Below are 18,469 nucleotides of genomic sequence, written 5' to 3'. Positions count from 1 at the left end.
TCACACTGTGTATCAAGTCATGTTTAGTTAAAAATAAATTGGGGCCTCCTCTCCATTAGGGTTCTAGGATATCTGAAGCCTCTCTGGGTTCCACAGATGGAAAGAGATCTCAGCGACTGTAGCTACACAGGACTGCAACTCATTATATGCCAACGGAGGCAGGGTAATGAAACCAGTTAGATATAAGATTCCTAAAAACAAGCTGTTATTTTCCATAGATAAAAAAAAGTTCTGGGGATGTGGCCAGAAAAATAACTTAGTGGGTTGAGCACATTTTCAATTCCTGGCACGACATGGTCACCTGAGACCTGCCAGGAATGGCTCAGTAGCACAATTAGACATAGCCCCTGATTACTTTCAGATGGTGTCCCTCTTCCTCCTCAAAGAACTTTTGGAGATGAATGATGGTTAATAAATACCACACTCTGAATGTCCTTAATGCCACTGGAATGGACTTTTAAAAATAATTTCAATGGTAAATTACATGTTACATGTATCTCACCACCATTTTGATATATTCTTTTGCTCAACTCCCAACATCCTATTTTTTTTTATAGCTACTGTAGCATGACAGAATCTATGAATAACCAAAGAGAAAGTATCTTCTAGGAAAAATAAAAAGTGAAATTTGATTCGAACATCCGCAGACCACAGACCTAGGGGAAACATAGGCCCTAAAATTAAGCTGGCTTAGTTTTTTTATGAAGAAGACAAGTATCTTTTGCTTCGGGTGAGTTTTCTGGACCTCAGTTTTCTCACTAAAGGTACCCGCCAAAACCAAGGCTCTCTCACCAGTGAAGGCCTTGCGACACACACACATGTAGTCGTTGGTGAGTTGTATGCAATCCAGGCTTCCCTCGGTGCTGCAAGGGCTGGAGAGACACTCATTGATGTCTCCCTCACATCGCTCTCCAGCAAAGCCAGGCAAGCAGTGACAGCTGTAGCCGCCAATCCGATCCACGCATTGTCCACCATTAAGGCAGTGAGTACCTCCGGCACAGTCATCAATGTTCTCTTCACAGAGCAGGCCTGGAAAAAAAGGAAGGAAGAGTGATGAGGATCCTGGGAAGACAGTTTGGGATGTGGAGCTGCAAAGCTTCCAGTTCCCTAGGTCAAAGCCTGTGACAATTCTTCTTGTTGCCACTATTTTATTTCATGGTAGAGTGGAACTCCTTACTCGAAAGGTATGGAGGTGCTGAATCTACCCTGACGGAAATTAATTTCTCTCATCTCATGACTAGTCGTCTTACATACTTAAAATTCTTTGAATTTTAAATGGTCTTTGATAATGAGGGTGAATTTCTCACTATCCTGGCTGACCTTTTGTTTCATAGATTGTTTACTATAGAGAACATTATAACTATATTTCTTCTAATAGATAATACTATGAGATCTTTCCAGGGAATGGTCTGATGACAAGGGCCATGCCTATAGCAAAATAATGATTCGGGGCTGGAACGACAGCACAGTGGTAGGGCGTTTGCCTTGCACACAGCCAACACAGATGCACCCCGGTTTGAATCCCAGCATCCCAGATGGTCCCTCAAGCCTGCCAGGAGCAATTTCTGAGTGCAGAGCCAGTACTAATCCCTGAGCGCAGCTGGGTGTGACCCCCAAAAGAAACAAAAATAAAATAACAATGACTGAGAGTCTCTCATAGGGTTGCTTCTCATTGGGTTGGGTTTCACAGCAATTCCAAGGGTATGTCGCTTTAGTTCACCAGCCTCCTCCTCTATTATCTCCTGGAAGCAATATTTGAGTAAATTGGAAAAAAGTAAACTGATAAATATGAATTACTTCTTTAGGGGGTCACTAGTCATTTTCGCTGGAAGTACCAAAGAGCCTGCTAACTCGAGGCTAGTTCTGTTACAACAACATATCGGTTCCATATTCCATTTTGAGTGGAACATAAGAATGCAACAACATCCAGGTAAAAATTGAGACCGCGTATCAGAACATCAGAAATAGTTAAGAAATAGGAGAACGAAGTCGTGTTAATTACCAGGATGCAAACCAAATGCCTGGAATAAAACCCGTTTTCCTTTAACTTTTTTCAAATCTCCTCAATACTGGGATTAGATTTCTACCTGAGGGGACGCCTCAGACAGGGACAGGGAGGGTTGATTCGTACCCCGAGTTCCAGGTGGACAAGAGCACTTGAAGTCATTCACAAGGTCAATGCAGGTGCCTCCGTTCTGGCAAGGCTGGTGCTGGCATTCATCCACTTCATATTCACAGTTAACTCCCTGGTATCCTGAGACACACTGCAAGGAGCAAGACAAAAGCACAAAGAAAAAAATATGGAACCATGAAGGGGAACAGATCACGAGAGCAAATCAGATTTGGAATGCAGTTCTGACACCACAGCTCTCCCTCCAACCCAGTTCTTGTATGCTCTAGTCTTGGGGCTATCAGACTCTCTACTCCTCTGTCCATGCGACTTCAACTGGCAGTTTGCTAGCATTTCAGTCTTCTTACTGAAAATATTCACTTAAAGGGAAGGAAAGTAGCAAATTTTCTAATGACTATTTCATATCTGGACCCTGGAAAAATCATGAGATCATGAGCAGGGGCTCATAATTTTTGAGACACTCCTTTGTCTAATGGAGCCCCTCCAACTTAGTGAAAAAGATGTGTGTAGGTGACGATAAAGATGTTATCTGAAGTGGACACTAGGTTCAAAAAGTTGTGTGCATCTGTGTGTGTGTGAGACAGACAGACAGACAGATAGACAGTGACTAAGAGAAACTCTGACTGAGAGGAACAGGCAGGGAGATGTGGGCTGGTTGCCAGAGTAACTGATTCAAAAGGTAAAAAGAAAAGATGATCATGACTGAGAAATGCTCTGACTTGTGTGCGTACAGACCACCAGGAGCAGGAAGGAGCTGTGGAAAAAATGGAAGCAAGTAAACTCCCGAGTGAGAAGGGAAGAGAAAAGGAGGGTCTGAATATCCAGATGATCACAGTGGCTGGCAGCAGTCTCTGGATGACAGAATACTGGTGGGTACAGTAGTGTAGGGGACTTTAAGTGCTGGAGGATAGAGGATTTCTTGCTTCTGACTAGATGAAACTGGGTGGGATTTATAGAATATAGAAAGCAGAAGGCTCCAAAGAACTAAAATTGTGCTTTTTTTGAACTTTAAAATAACAAGTCATGGAAAATTTGGTTTGGTGTCAGAGCTTTAAAATTAATAGGTTCAAAACTCTGGATAAACAAACCTTGGTGTCCAAATCCAGACCGTCACGGCTCAGTTAAATAATAATTAAAAAACTCGAGCTTTTTTTTTTCATTGTTTCTCGATGGCCTAAATTGGTGTGAAATTCGTGTCTACTGTGTTATATTAATTTCAAGTTTTAACATTATGAGCCCAAACACTTACAACAGGCATACTTCTTAAAGGACAAACTTGCGTGGGGTTTGCTAGATAGTACAGCGGATAGGGTGCTTGCCTTGCTGCTGATCTGCATTTCATTGCTGCATACCATCCAGTCTCTTGAGCCCAGGCAGGATTGAACCCTGACCATAGATGCGGGAGTAAGCCCTGAACACCACCAAGTATGCCCCTCTTCCCAAAGACACACTTTCTCAACTATCCACATGGACCTTTACATGATACTATGGGGAAAAATGCTATGCAACATTTTATTTAGGAAATTATTAGGTGGTCACTAACTGAATTTAAAAGGGACACAGTCAAAGGGACATTCCTCAAGGCAGCTTTGCTTGCTTCAATCATTTTACAAGGAAGTGTCAAGGACACAGCTTGGATGGGGCTGTTGAAAGGCACTCTGGTCCTGAAGGCTCCCTCTGAATCCTGGATGTTAGATGAATCCAGATTTCCATAAAACTATCTTATTCCATAGCATGGCTTCTTAAACTTTTCCTACTCATAACCTCTTCATTGGATACATTTTTTACATGACCCAGTGATAAGTACGCAAGTCAAACATTTACTGCTAGCAATCATAAACTTAAGAACATGTTTGTGCCCCCTCACATTCAGTTATGCTACCCATAGGGGTGAAGGACCCACAGTGTAAGAAGCCAAAGAGAGATAGCTCAACAGACTGGAGCACACACTACGAATGCCAGAGGCACAGTCATGGCCCCCCAGTACCACTCTGAGTAGTGCAGTTACACAGAGCCAGGTGTAGTCCTTGGGAACCATAGGGTAAGCCCCTCCCCCAAAAAATCCATAAATAAGATGGCGAATTCACACATTTTTCTTTTTTTTGTTTTTCGGCCACATCCTATAAGATTCAGGGCTAACTCCTGAGAACTCAGGAATTACTCCTGGTAAAGACTGAGAAACTATATTGGGGTGCTAGGGACAGAACTTGGGTCAGCTGCATCAAGGAAAGCACCCTATCCAATCACTGTACTATCATTCCAGCCCCTCTTTCTTATTGGTATACTTGGAGAATATTTACAATTCCTCTTATTCCTAAAAACATGGGCAGACCAGAACCATGATAAAGAATCCAAATAATCTTTGACAGGACCCAGCCTTCAGTATTTTTGGAGAATAGGCCAGACACTGACTGTTGTTCTAAGGTCTTATGCCTGGCTGTGTGACCGGGGATCATTTGTGGCAGGGCTTGAGGACCTTATGTGGTGAAAGGAATCAGACTTAGACTGGCTGCATGCAGGGCAAGTGCCCTATCTGCTAAGTATATCTGGCTCTAGCGTCACTAGTTTTGAATTTGTTCATAATTCCAATGTGCAATCAATTTTGGGAACTACTAAAGAGCTTTACTGACCTAAGATTGGGGGTGATGGTGAGCAATATTTGAAATAGTTCCAGACTTTTCTAAAATATGCTTTTCTTGGGCTATGCTAATTCATTGCACAAGAGAATGGAAAGAAACGATGATCCTAAAACACTATCAAGATGATTCACACAATTTATAAATGGCGGACAGAAAACACAGCCTCCAAGTTCAATACATGCATGCATGTTAGCAACTAGGTCCCCTTCTGAGGCAGACAGAGATCTCTGCCCACTCATCTTACCCACCTCGCATCTGTATCCACCGACGAAGTCGATGCAGGTGGCTCCGTGCTTGCAGGGGTTGGACACACACTCATTCAACTGTTCTTCACAGTAGCTCCCCGTATAGCCCACGGCACACTGGCAGCGGTGAGTGTTGCCGACAGAAGTGCAGAGGCCAGAGTTCTGGCACAAGAGGTCAACAGGCACCCCTGGGGAATCGGTGGAGGGAGAAACATTAGAGAGAGCAGAGGAGGCACAGTGAGGTGAGGTTCAGGCAGACCAAGAACTAAACCTGGCTGACACATCAAATTCATTTTGTCCTGTTTACTGTTCTGAGTTCCAGACTGGCACTGACTGAAACTAAGCAAGCTGTGAAAGTCCTGTGCACTTTTCATTCATTTCCTATAATATTTAAAATCTCATCTTCTACCCTTTCCCTTCTGTCTCAGACCTCTTGTCCAGAGCTCTGTCCATCTATCTCTCCTTCTTTATTTCATTCCCCCATCCTATTTCCTACTCTAAAATGCCGCTGGTTAGTCTTATAAAAAATGACCCTGGAGAGGAGAGCAGAGGTCACCTTTGTGGGCGGCTGCCAGCTCACAGGAGACTCTGGGCACATCACAGTAAATTCCAGTCCACGCAGGAGGACACTTGCACCAGGACATGGCCTTTTCCTGAACACAAGTGCCTTTGTTTTTACATGGAGACCGACTGCAGAGGTTCACCAGAGTCTAAAACAGAAAACAAGCATTCAATACCACAGCACTCAAAATGAGGGAAATAATGTACCTTGCCCCTTATGGAATCCAAACAAAGCAAATTAATTAATGATGGAGGAGGAATAGAAAGACAAAAAAGGAGGAGAAAAAGAATGAGGGGCCAGAGGGATAGCATGGAGGTATGGTGTTTGCCTTGCATGCAGAAGGACTATAGTTCAAATCCTGGCACCCCATAGGGTCCCCTGAGCCTGCAGGGGCGATTTCTGAGTGTAGAGCCAGGAGTAACCCCTGAGCGCTGTCAGATGTGACCCAAAAACAAAGAAAAAAAATAAAAAGAATGAGAAAAAAGGAGAAGAGTAGTAAAAGACAAGTGGAATTGGAAGTGTAGGAGGAAAAGAAAGAGTAAGAGGAGGAGGCCAAAAATAAGTCCCACCCAAGCTTTATATTAGTTCCAGTTTCCCAGTAATGTAATAGTTTTATTTAGTCTGATTCCTCTGAGCTGTTATTTAAAAAGTACTTATTTCAGAGCTTAAGGTTTTAATCCCCAAAGATGGTATAAGTCCCTAAATCTGGATGGCTCGGTGTACGGTTGTGTGTGTGTGTGTGTGTGTGTGTGTGTGTGTGTGTGTGTGTGTGTGTGTGTGTTTGAGAGAAAGAGAGACGCTGTGTTCAGATGACTGTGTCAACTCAGTGTATATACTCAAGGACATAAATCCAGGAACTGCGAAGCCGTCTACGTTCAGGAGGGAATGATATCGGGCTTATAAGAAAGAAATAGAAGGCAAAGAACACAAGAGGACTGGGAACCTTTTTCCACTTTCGTTTCTGGGGCTTGACCTCCGAGGAGAGGAAATAAGCCTCAAGATCTATTTTGTGAGAGAACAGGCCACAGAGGCAGGGCAATTGCTCCAGCAGCGCATAAGCGCCTGCTGTGTATATAAGAAAGAAGTAGTCTGCTAAAGAGTGTCCTGACCCACACAGTCCAGACAAGCTGTTTAGTATGCAGAAGAGGTTCTCTGCATTTCCAGTACAGTCAAAGCTGATGGAATGCACCCTGTAAGTCTAGTTAATGTGGCCATTTATTCCGCAGTTCTTTGGAATTCTGTCTGTCATTCTACCATTCCTCTCCCCCGCCCTCCTAAAAGTGTTCAGGGAACCCTTGAAGTGCTGCAGGAGCCTGTGATCAAATTCAGGGCTCACAGTGGGGAGAAGGTTGCTTCTAAGTGGTGCTCAGGAGGTCTCAGAGCTCCTTCCAGCAATTCTCAGCTCTGAGGTTCAATTCATGGGTCTGAGGAAATAGTGTGTCTTGGGCCCCAGGGTGCCATCTGTCTCCTCTGTGGTGCTTGAAGGGCTACAGGATTGCACTTGGAGAATCTCAATGGTCAATGTGGTGCTGGGGATTAAACTTGAGTTGGCTACAGACAAGGCGTGTATCTTAACCCTTGTACTATTTCACCCCTTCCCAATTCTTTAAGTAGTAAAATAGCCTAAAATTAAATGCAGTGCTTTTGGCACTGTGAGACTGAAAATTTTACTTTGCCTCTGAGCATCAGCTTCTTCTATATGAAATTACTGAGAGTAGAATCTACGAAAAATATTTTTGAATCTAAGAGACAACTAAAAGCAGAATGTTCCAAATTTATTTGGTCCAACACTCACTTTTGAGGGAAAAAAAATCAGTCAGGGCCCCCTTGGAAATCTACCTTTGAGTTGTGAATAAGCATCAATGCTCCCTACCCCCGGTTGCCCAAAGAATACTACAACTGGCCCCTTGGATTGTTCCAAAGAAACAACCAGTGAGGGAGTAGTAATGTCCAATTTAGGAAACTGGATTAGAGAATGTTACTTCAGTATAAGACATGACCATTAGTATTACCATTTCCTTAAATGCGATTTTGATTTTGATTTTTCTACACTTCCTCATTTGCATTTACAATATAATGACATCTTATACTTAATTTTCACATATTTTTCTGCAGTTGTTATTTGCTGTCACAATCTTGCTTGTTAATTGATAATCTTGCATACTTTGGATTTACAAGTTATTAAGATATCTAGGGATATCACTGAGACATAGAATTTTCTCTCTGCAGGGGCTTCTCTGCTAAGGAAGGAACAGTATAATACTTAGCTCTGCAGAGAGGCTGAGAAAGTGAACAAGGAGGAAATCTGATTACCTGGCAGTTCTTCCCAGTGTAGCCCAAGGGGCAGGTACAGCTGTAGGTGCCCAGGCCATCCACACATATTCCTCCATGCAAACATGGCTGAGAATCACACTCATTGATCTCGTGGAGACAGAAGGGGCCAGTGAAGCCCACGGGACACAGGCAAGAGAAGGAATTAACCCCATCCATGCATGTCCCGCCATTGAAACAGGAGCTAGGAAGCAAACGGAGGACAGAATTGGATAACCTTGTCTTCAGACTTGCTGTTTAAAAAAGTAAGGTTCCTAGTGTCTAAACTATTACTGAGTCAAACACTTCAAAGAACACCAACTCCTATGTTTATTAATTTCATTTTTCCGGAACAGATTGGGAGCAGTTGTCTCAGTGTCAGCTTCTTTTCCATCAAAACAACAACAAACAGGTGTCAGAATACTGAAAAGACTGAGCATCTTTGAAATTCTCAGAGAAAGTAAACTTTTCCAGCTTTTCCCTACTTCTTCTGTAATTTTCTTTGGGTGGGGGTTCTCCAGCAGTGCTCAGGGGCCCTGGGTCTCTCCAAATGATGCTCTTCAGGTATTGTGTGCATGACAGCTCACTGTCTGGGTATGGGACTGTTGTATTACTTAGCAAGGCAGCATTCAGGTTTCACTGAGGCTACATGTGGTACTATTTGGTGGAAGACACATGACATGGTACCAGGGGGATTAAACTTAAGGTTTCATGCATACTAGGCTTGAAATCAAGCCCTTTGAGCCATCTTTCTGGGGCCCCCCCTCTGGGTTTTTCAGATGTTCTATTTCTTTCTATCACTCAATCAATTATAAGAAAAGTGGTGGTAAGGTCCCCACCCTGAAGAAGCCATGGCAGCTGCAGCCAAAGACTCACCCTATAACTGCTGCCACACCAATGGCAGCATTAGTGGTAATGCTTTACCACTTTCAACTAATCTCTGCAAAGACTCTTAACAGCCCAGAACTCCAGGTATGCTTGTTTTGTGAATGGCAATTCTAGGAACACTTTGGAGCCAAGGTGATCCCCCCACCCCCTAGACTCTGTACTTGCAGAAGTCCCAACAGCCACTGCCATGAGCCACCACTGTTGCCATATGAGCCCATGGGCCAAGTCACAGAAATCCTTGAGGTTATGGACACCTTCATAATTTTAATACTGACTTCCCAGTAGGAATATACCAAATTATTGGAAAAATTATCATAGAAGTCACAAAGCCCAACAAGCACACTCAAAAACAGAATGCTCAAATAGCTATAAATAGTTTACCAATGGCATAATGAACCCACTGTAAGATAAACAATTTCACAAATTTTCTTTCAATTAACTTTTCTTTAAATAATTCCACTACTATTTAGTTATACCAACCAATATTAAGTAAATCATTCATACCTACCAAGGAAAAGGTTTCGGGGAGGTTGGAAAACTGGGACAAAGGTGGAAGGAATGTTATACTGGTGGTAAGATTAGTATGAAGTAGAAGTAACTGCATTTTGAGCTACTCTGGAAACCACCGTGTTTAAAATAAATTTAATATTTTTAAAAAGCGCTTAACTCAATTCTAGATTTATACAAGAGACACTCTGGATATTTTTTAATAAAAACCTTTATGAAAATTGCTTATGAGTTGATGCATCTAAAAGTATACGAATTTTTAAATTGTCAACTGAAATGAAAAAGACCAGAAGGAGACAGAACCACATTATAACCTTTTGTGTTCCATAAGAAAGACAGGAATGATAATCGGCTTCTCTTCGCTCTAACCCTGACCCTGACCTTCCATTGACACATCTATAGAAATCATGAATGTGAATTGAGACCCCAGTCTACTCCTCCCTGCCTGGAATCCCAACACTAGGCTCTTGAGTTTCCTCCCCATTCTGCCTTTCTCCCATGACATGCTGGTGCTGAAGGCAGAGCTTACTCACCTCTCGGTGCATTCATCGATGTTATTCTCGCAGTGGACACCATCAAACCCCATCTGGCACCTGCAAGTGTAACTGTTGACGTAGTCAGAGCAGGTTCCTCCATTCTTACATGGTTCACTTAAACATTCATTCATGTCTGTCTGACATTTATCTCCAGTGAAACCCGGAAGACAGTGGCAGGAGAAAGTATTCACGCCGTCCACACAAGAACCTCCATTCTGGCAAGGATCTAAATCAACAAAAGCAGGAATTAAGAGTTCTGATCACTAATGCAATTAAATCTTAGACACATACATCAAGGCAAATGACGTAGAGTAAGTCACATACTGTGTGTGTAACAAAAATTTTACTTTTCTATTCTAATGCTTTTATCATTTTTGCTTTTGGGCTATACCTAGCAATGCTTAGGGATTACTGCAGGCTCTGAGCTCCAGAATTATCTCTGCTATTTCTCAGAGAACAAAATGGGATTTCAGTAGCTTTTGAACAATGCTGGGAGTGGCTCAAAAATAAAATAAAAACAATGTGACTAAATACTACAACAAGAAAGATATACAACAGCAGGAGCCAGACAGATAGATAGTATATGGGTAGAAGCTTGTCTTACATGTAGCTGACCCTGGTTGAATTCCCAACACTGTATATGTTTCCCTATAAGAGTCAGGAGTAACCACTGAGCGCACATCCAAGTTGGGCTCCCCAAATAAATATGCATACGTATGTGTGTATGTAATGTAATAATAATAATAATAATACTGTAAGTAATGTTGAACACCTATTTACATTGGATACATGAATAGATGTTCAATATTAATAATGATCTTAAAATTCTTTTTTAAATTTTTCGACCACATCCAGCTGTGTCCAAGACTTATTCCTGGTTCCACACTCAAGGATCACTCCTGGTGAGCTCTGAGGAACAAATAGGTCACTGGGGATTACATGTGGGTCAGATGCATGGAAGGTAAAAGCCCTATTCTCTGTACTATCTTTAAGAACCCAGTAATCTTAAAATTTTAAACAAAGAGTAAAGGAAATGTGGCTGCACTTGAAATAGTGATTATATTCAATGTTCCTGAGGCTGCAGGTCATCTGGAATGCTATACAATACTAGTGAGAAAGAAGTGGGACAACCGCTTTGAAAAATAATTTGGAATTTAAGAAGTTTCAAATAATAAGAAGTTTCAAATGATATCCAAATGAAAGTCACATTTCCCTTCCCCAAAATGTTTGCTTATTCAATTCATTGAAAACTATAAAAGAGGGCCCGGAGAGATAGCACAGCGGTGTTTGCCTTGCAAGCAGCCGATCCAGGACCTAAGGTGGTTGGTTTGAATCCCGGTGTCCCATATGGTCCCCCGTGCCTTACAGGAGCTATTTCTGAGCAGACAGCCAGGAGTAACCCCTGAGCACCGCCAGGTGTGGCCCAAAAAAACAAAAACAAAACAAAAACAAACAAACAAAAAAGAAAACTATAAAAGTAAAATGCAAACTCCTACAGTGACGGAGACAGATAAGCAGTTTCTAGTGCAAAGGGGCTAGTTCTAAAGAGAGAGAACCATTAGTAGAATATATCTATATATATATTCATTATCTTGAGTGATAGTTTTGCTGGTCATATGTTAAAACCAGGAGTTGTATAATAAATATCTTTGCACTGTATTTACATTGCATCTTAACTGTATCTCAAATAAATCTCTCGGGGCTGGCGAGGTGGCGCTAGAGGTAAGGTGTCTGCCTTGCAAGCGCTAGCCAAGGAACGGACTGCGGTTCGATCCCCCGGCGTCACATATGGTCCCCCAAGCCAGGGGTGATTTCTGAGCGCTTAGCCAGGAGTGACCCCTGAGCATCAAACGGGTGTGGCCCAACCCCCCCCCCAAAAAAATCTCTCACTTCTCACTAAGTCATTTCACTAAGCACTGTCCCCAATTTGTCTCTGTATAAAACTCAAGTCAGGGAATACTTAATAGAGGTTCAAGTGTTTCCATTTCTAAAGTGACAAGGTCCAAAATAAAAATGCTTAAAGACACCTAATAAACTACCAGACGGGAGAGTGGTCTCAACTCTGAGGCAACTGCCCTTTCTGAGCTCCTTCATTTTGATGCCTTCCTCTTTCATAAAAGGCTGAGCCGCTGCCATCATACTCACTGGCAAGACAGTCGTTGATGTCTTCCTCACAGTCCATACCACTGAAGCCGGCAGGACATTCACACATGTAGCTGCCTTGGGTGTTATGGCAGAGACCATGGTTCTGGCAGGGCTTGGAGATACATTCATCAATATCCACTGTACACTGCTGACCTAAAAATAATGGAATAATGAATAATCCAGTATACATTCGAAGGAAAAGGGACCCAAAGAAATGATCATAGGCCTAAATGTCAAATGGAAAAATCCTGGGTGGTCTCTATTCTGCTTTGGAAAGTTTCTAAAGGCTTCCATAATTCTGGAAAACTGTTACCACGGTCCTAAATTTTTTTGGAGAAGAAGCCTCATATTTCCAACTCACTTTATAGACTTCTCATTCCTAGAGGGCCCCAAAGACATGGAAAAATGAGAAGGCATTCCCAGCCATTCCACTTCATAACCTCATGAAACAAACAGATGTGCAAGGCAAACCAGGCAGGTTTCTGAAGACCAGGCCTTTTCAGATCATCTATGACCTGGTCATGTTGTTTAAAGTTCGAGATTTCTCCATTCCCTTGATGTTACCTTGCCAGCCAGGAGCACACGTACAGCTGTAACTCTCAAAATTGGAGTCCTCTTTGCAAATACCAGCATTCTCACAAGGGTTTGGAGAACAAGGAGTCAATACAATTTGACAGTTCTTGCCTGTAAAGCAAGTGAAAGCTTATGACAGAGAAGTGGCTCAAACAACTGAACTTTTCATATTCTTATACCAATGGGTGCAACTGTCCATTTTTAAGGCCAAAGTTGTTATAGCAGCTTTGAAATCTGAGAGGCCTATGGTCCTTTGAGTCTTGATCTTGACTTTATTATTGTATGACCTCAGGCAAATTATTTATATTCTCTGGGTTTTTCATATAGTATCATGGGAATTTAGATGAAACCTAACTTAGATTTTTTAATAAAAAGATCATATTAAAAAAACAACACCACCATAGGGGCCGGAGCAGTAGCACAGCAGTAGAGCGCTTGCCTTCCTTGCCCATGGCTGACCCAGGACGGACCTCAGTTCAATTTCCGGTGTCCCATATAGTCCCTCAATCCAGGAGGAATTTCTGAGCACATAGCCAGAATTAACCCCTGAGTGTCACTGGGTATGCCTCCCCCCCCCCAAAAAAAAAGCACCATAAAGTCATTAGCACAGAGCTTGGCAATAGGATAAGTGCCCAAATGTTGGGCTGCGATTAGCTTGACTGTTATAGCATTAGTTATATGGATCTGAGTGCCTGCATCGATCAGGGGGGATAGTATTTGCACAGTTGCAGTAATATTCAATTATTGATCACCCCAACAAGTAAACAGGGATGAAGCTATAGCATGCATAGCTTTCTGCTCCTCAGCTCTCTGCTATTTGTTCCAAAGAGCAGTAGAATTAATCAGAAGACGCATCAGATGTAGAAAACAAGACCCCAAACCAAACAATAAGGTGGCTGGAGTACAACAGGAAGGGCATTTCCCTTGTATGTAGCCAACCCTGGTTCAATCCTGGTATCTCTACAGTCCTCCAAATACCATCAGGAGTGATTCCTCAGTGCAGAGAAGGAAGAAACCCCTGAGTCTTGCCAGATGTGTACCAACCCCAGGAGCAAAATTTATATATAATGACCAGAATGAAACTGAGAGAAAATATTTCCCACCACACTATGACAAAGGGTTAATATCCAAGCCATGAAAAATACTTGTAAAACTGAACGAGGAAAAACATAACCAAAACAGGCATCAAAAATTGAAGGAAAGCGATGAAGAGATACTTCCTCAAAGACATACAAATGGCCAAGAAGAATATGAAAACATCACTTATCAGGGAAATGCAAATCATAACAATGATGAAACATCACCTTACAAAGAACAAAAGCAACTAGTGTTAGTGTGAATGCGGAGTAAAAAGAACCCACATCCACGGTTGTAGGAATGCCGACTGATCCAACTAAGAATCGAACTTCTATATGACCCAGAACTTCCAATTCTTCACATCAATCCCATAGGCAACAAAACTCTATTCTGAAAAGACATTTGTGGTCTAATGTCTAGTGCAGCATTATGAGCAATTATTCACAACTAAAAGCTGAGACTCAGAAGTTTGACATGAAACATAGGACTAGTCATGTCCTTTGGTCACTACACTGCTCAACTCACCTGTGTATGGCAGCACACAATGGCATGTGTAGCCACTTATGTTATCAATGCAGGTTCCCTGGTTTAGGCATGGATTTGAAGCACATTCATCAATATTGATCTGACAGTTAACACCTGTACACAGAAAAGGGAAAAAGAAGGAATCATGCTAGCCTCTTTCCTATAGCAATTGCTTTAGCAATCCTCTCGGTAGTAAGGATCAAACATCTCAGAAGTGCCAATGATTATTTCCAGGCTTCTGGAAAGTCCTGTCCATTCATTTCAGAGACAAGCCCATGATATCTCCACAAAAAACATATTTTAATCAGTCATAAAAGATAAATGGAGAAACGGAATATTTGAAAAAATTGACAATCTATAATGTTCCTTCAAATCAAAGTGATTTTTCAAAATGAACAAAGAGTTTTTATTTTGGGGCTACACCCAGAAGTTCTTAGGGCTTAAAAAATCCTAGGTTTTTACTGAGGGGTCACTTCTGGTGGGGCTCAGCAATGCTGGGGATTGAACCTGGGTCAACTGCATGTCAGGCACTCTATCTGCTATGTTGTCTCTTTGGCCCTGGATGAAGACTTTTATTAAAGCTAAAAGCCTGTCATTTTTATCTAAATATAAGTTTTATGTATAAATATTTGGTCAGGGATTCAAAGAGACATGAAAGGCAAGGGAGATGGTAAAGGTGTTAAGATGCAGCAAGATGATATTTTTATCTTACTACCTTTTTTCCCTTTTCTTTTCTTTTTTCTTTGTTGGCAGTGGAGGAGTTTTTAATGCCATACCTTGCGGTGCCTAGGGGCCACTCCTGACTGTACCCAGGAATAATTCCAAGAGGACTATAAAGTGCCATGGATTAAGTTAAGGTTAGACACATACAAGGCAAGCACTTTAAATTCCGTACTACATCTCTGACCCTACTGGCCAATATTTCTTTTGAATTATCATGGAATAAAATCTGCCCCCAAAACTTTATAACTAGAATGCCTGTCCAAAGCTGACTATACCAGTCCCAGTCTCCCACCTTAGATAGTAATTTTTGTTGTAGTTTTTTGTTTGTCTTGTGCCACAGAAGGATGTGCTCAGAGCTTATTCCTGGCTGTGTGCTCTGGGGTTCATATGTACCATAAAGAATTGAACCCAGGTCAGATGCATGCAAAACAAGTATCTTATCTGCTGTATTCTCTCTCCAGACCCCTTGAATAGTAGTTTAACAATTTACATCTATACTAGTTGGAAAGCAGAACCATGCCTCTCTATTGGTGCTATTTTCCTACCACTAAGTGCTTACGTGAAACATGCTCTGTGAATGAATGGGGAAAAGGAAAGAAAAAAAAAGGAGGCAGGTCAAACAGTAATAAGCACTAAGGTCCCAGAAAGGAAACACAAATAGGTATTTGTGCTTTTTTACCTTTAAAGCCCTTCTTGCAGGTACACTTGTAGCCATTCACTAGATTCTTACAAGTTCCTCCATTCTGGCATGGATTGGACTGGCACTCATTTTTATCCACTTCACAGTTCACACCCATCCAACCTGCATCACAGATGCATTTGTACCTGAAAGAAGATAGAATTACTTATGGGGGGGGGTGTGTCTCAAAACACCATGTTGAAATAGACAAGGTAAGAAAGTAAGAGACAGAAGCTCAAGCTCCTATTCAATTGTTCTCTTTTCTACTCTTCCATGCACCTTGTTGAATCCATGTGCCCAAATTGTGAATCACAGAGTCCTTAAAAATATCCAGTAAAGAGAACTACACAGTATTTACCTGGTTCACAAAGGTATTAGAAAAATAAATCAATATAGTGAGTATTAATAGGTTAATAGTGACTGGTAAAAATGGATTGGGCCTTATTGTTGGAGTCCTCACTGGATATTTGACACTTCTTTTTGTACTGGTGGAGTGTTTCACCTTTTTCTCCTTCGTCTCTCTACCTGAGGAGGAGACCCTCTAGAAGAATTCCGCTTATTTTCTGCGTATTAGACCTTTACCCCAGTTTACTACTATTCCCTTCTTCAAACAAAACCATGTAACTTGAAATAGCTAGTCCTGCCCCCCAGTTAGAAGGGGAAATAAGGGAGGCACCAGGACCAAACAGGTGCAAGACTACTAAGTATTAGGCTAGATACAGAGGGAACAACATATTCTGGCAGCCCTAGGGGTGAGAGAAGAGCATATGGGAGGTAGGACAAAAACGGAGGTGTAGGGAGGACAAACTGGTGATGGAAATCCCCCCTGATTTTATGTAAATATGTACCTAAAATATTATTGTCAACAATATGTAAGCCACTATGATCAAAATAAAAATTAAATTAAAAAAAATGGATTGGGCCATTCTGAAAGACTCGACATGGATATGACCAGTCTCTTTCCTGATACATAAAAAAGTAAAGTAAGTCTTGGGTGATCATTTGTTTACTGTGCAAAACAAATCAGCAGGAAGGTTTGTCAGATTCAAAGGCATTATGAATCTTTCCTGGAGACAATGTTTGTTCTGATCTAACTTCAGTCTACAAACCCCTAAGGTATTAAAAACTAAAAAGAACAAAGATGAAGGCTTCATATACATATTGATGTACATTGTTTTCAAAGTGCACAGATTTAGCAGTTAGAATAATGAAAGGAAATAATTTCCCTGTTTTATAGTCTCAGGGTAAAGATATATGGATTGTGCTACTTTTAAAGTAATCTATACGTGAAAAAAAAAGAGTACAGAGTTAATTCCTTCTAAAAATAAGTTGGTTTCCCATTTGCCTTTAAATGCATTCACTGTCGTAAATCTGATATGCACAGTGCCCAGACTCCTGTCCCCTACAATAGGGCCTCTTTATTTTTTTTTCCATTTGTGACCCCGTTTTTGCCCAAGAAATTCAACGTGGGTGAGCACTGAACCTGGGATCATTATGTGGTTGAATCTGAGTTAACTTTGGTCCCTGTGTTTACCGTGTATTACTGCCCAAATTTTCACAGTCACCAGATTTACATTCCCTGGTATGGAGCTTGAAACCTACTTTTTTAAACAGTCAGGCTCTAGAATGCACAACAGGAATAGGGAACTATCTCATACCACATTGTGATTCTAGACTATACATTTCTCTGGAGACTGAAAACATCAAGTGTTTCATTAGGGAAACAGGAAAGTTATTTGAGAACTCATTGGTGCTGGGATAACACAGAGTGAAGCCTTTTAAGAGCAGGGTGTGGGTTACAAAATGCTAGAAAAGCCCTCCTGGAACAAGTCCTAAAAGTTTAATTTGCCAGATTCATACAGTAAGCCTGGACTCCTCCCAGGTGGTCTCACTGACTACAGTAGGGAGGCATTCCTGCTTATGTTCTTCCTACTCAGGGAAAGTATAAAAGTGACCATTTTGAGCACTGTCATACTGACTACAAAGTTCCTCACTCAGTTATAAGCTGAGCCAGTCTATATGCAGTTGACTTTTGCAGGGTACAGAAAAACAAATATAGAGTTTATAATGTAATATTTTATGACAAATATAAAATCAGCCTGTCAACAAGAAACCACAAATACACAGCAGTTACTCACCCACTGATAACCCCAGTACAGTTTCCGTGGATGCAGGGATTACTCAGACACTCGTTCACTTGTGAGTAGCAGCTGGGGTGATTGAGACCTGCTGGGCACACACACTGGAAGCCATTGACAATATTGATACATGACGCACCCTTGCGACAGGGATTGGAGGCGCACTCATCAATGTCAATGTTACATCTCTGCCCTGTAGAGGAGACAGGCAGATGTTGTGAAATCTAAAATGAGCGATACAGAACTCTACCACATACTGTTTTGGTAGAACTATGTGGAAATTGGGCACAACAAGGCAGAGGAATGAAGACACACAAATGCACTGAGGGCCCTGTGAAAGAGAAAACAGCCTTGTCTTTTCATAATGCACCAACAAAATTCTGGGACAGTGCTGTATTGTTTGGACATGTATTTCTCTCTCCTTCCTTCCTTCCTTCCTTCCTTCCTTCCTTCCTTCCTTCCTTCCTTCCTTCCTTCCTTCCTTCCTTCCTTCCTTCCTTCCTTCCCTCCCTCCCTCCCTCCCTCCCTCCTTCCTTCCTTCCTTCTTCTCCTTCCTTCCTTCCTTCTCCTTCCTTCCTTCCTTCCTTCCTTCCTTCCTTCCTTCCTTCCTTCCCTCCCTCCCTCCCTCCTTCCTTCCTTCCTTCTTCTCCTTCCTTCCTTCCTTCCTTCCTTCCTTCCTTCCTTCCTTCCTTCCTTCCTTCCTTCCTTCCTTCCTTCCTTCCTTCCTCCCTTCCTTCCTTCCTTCCTTCCTTCCTTCTCCTTCCTTCCTTCCTTCCTTCCTTCCTTCCTTC

At 41.8% G+C, this 18,469-nt stretch overlaps 1 protein-coding gene across 1 annotated transcript in view; it reads right to left on the bottom strand.

Moving 5' to 3' along the window:
• The window catches only part of NOTCH2 (notch receptor 2), a 166,006-nt gene that overhangs the window by 16,542 nt on the left and 130,995 nt on the right, over positions 1-18,469 (bottom strand). The window contains exons 13-23 of the mRNA XM_049765971.1: positions 17,679-17,871; positions 15,541-15,686; positions 14,139-14,252; positions 12,528-12,647; positions 11,964-12,116; positions 9,816-10,044; positions 7,891-8,092; positions 5,572-5,725; positions 5,019-5,203; positions 2,132-2,264; positions 793-1,029 (exon numbers count right to left, since the gene is read on the bottom strand). Of these exons, the coding sequence (XP_049621928.1) occupies positions 793-1,029; positions 2,132-2,264; positions 5,019-5,203; positions 5,572-5,725; positions 7,891-8,092; positions 9,816-10,044; positions 11,964-12,116; positions 12,528-12,647; positions 14,139-14,252; positions 15,541-15,686; positions 17,679-17,871 (1,866 nt within the window). The remainder of the gene's footprint in view (positions 1-792; positions 1,030-2,131; positions 2,265-5,018; positions 5,204-5,571; positions 5,726-7,890; positions 8,093-9,815; positions 10,045-11,963; positions 12,117-12,527; positions 12,648-14,138; positions 14,253-15,540; positions 15,687-17,678; positions 17,872-18,469) is intronic.

The sequence above is a fragment of the Suncus etruscus genome, chromosome 19, assembly GCF_024139225.1.
Source record: "Suncus etruscus isolate mSunEtr1 chromosome 19, mSunEtr1.pri.cur, whole genome shotgun sequence".
NCBI lineage: Eukaryota > Metazoa > Chordata > Mammalia > Eulipotyphla > Soricidae > Suncus > Suncus etruscus.
This window is presented reverse-complemented; position numbering and strand designations above follow the sequence as displayed.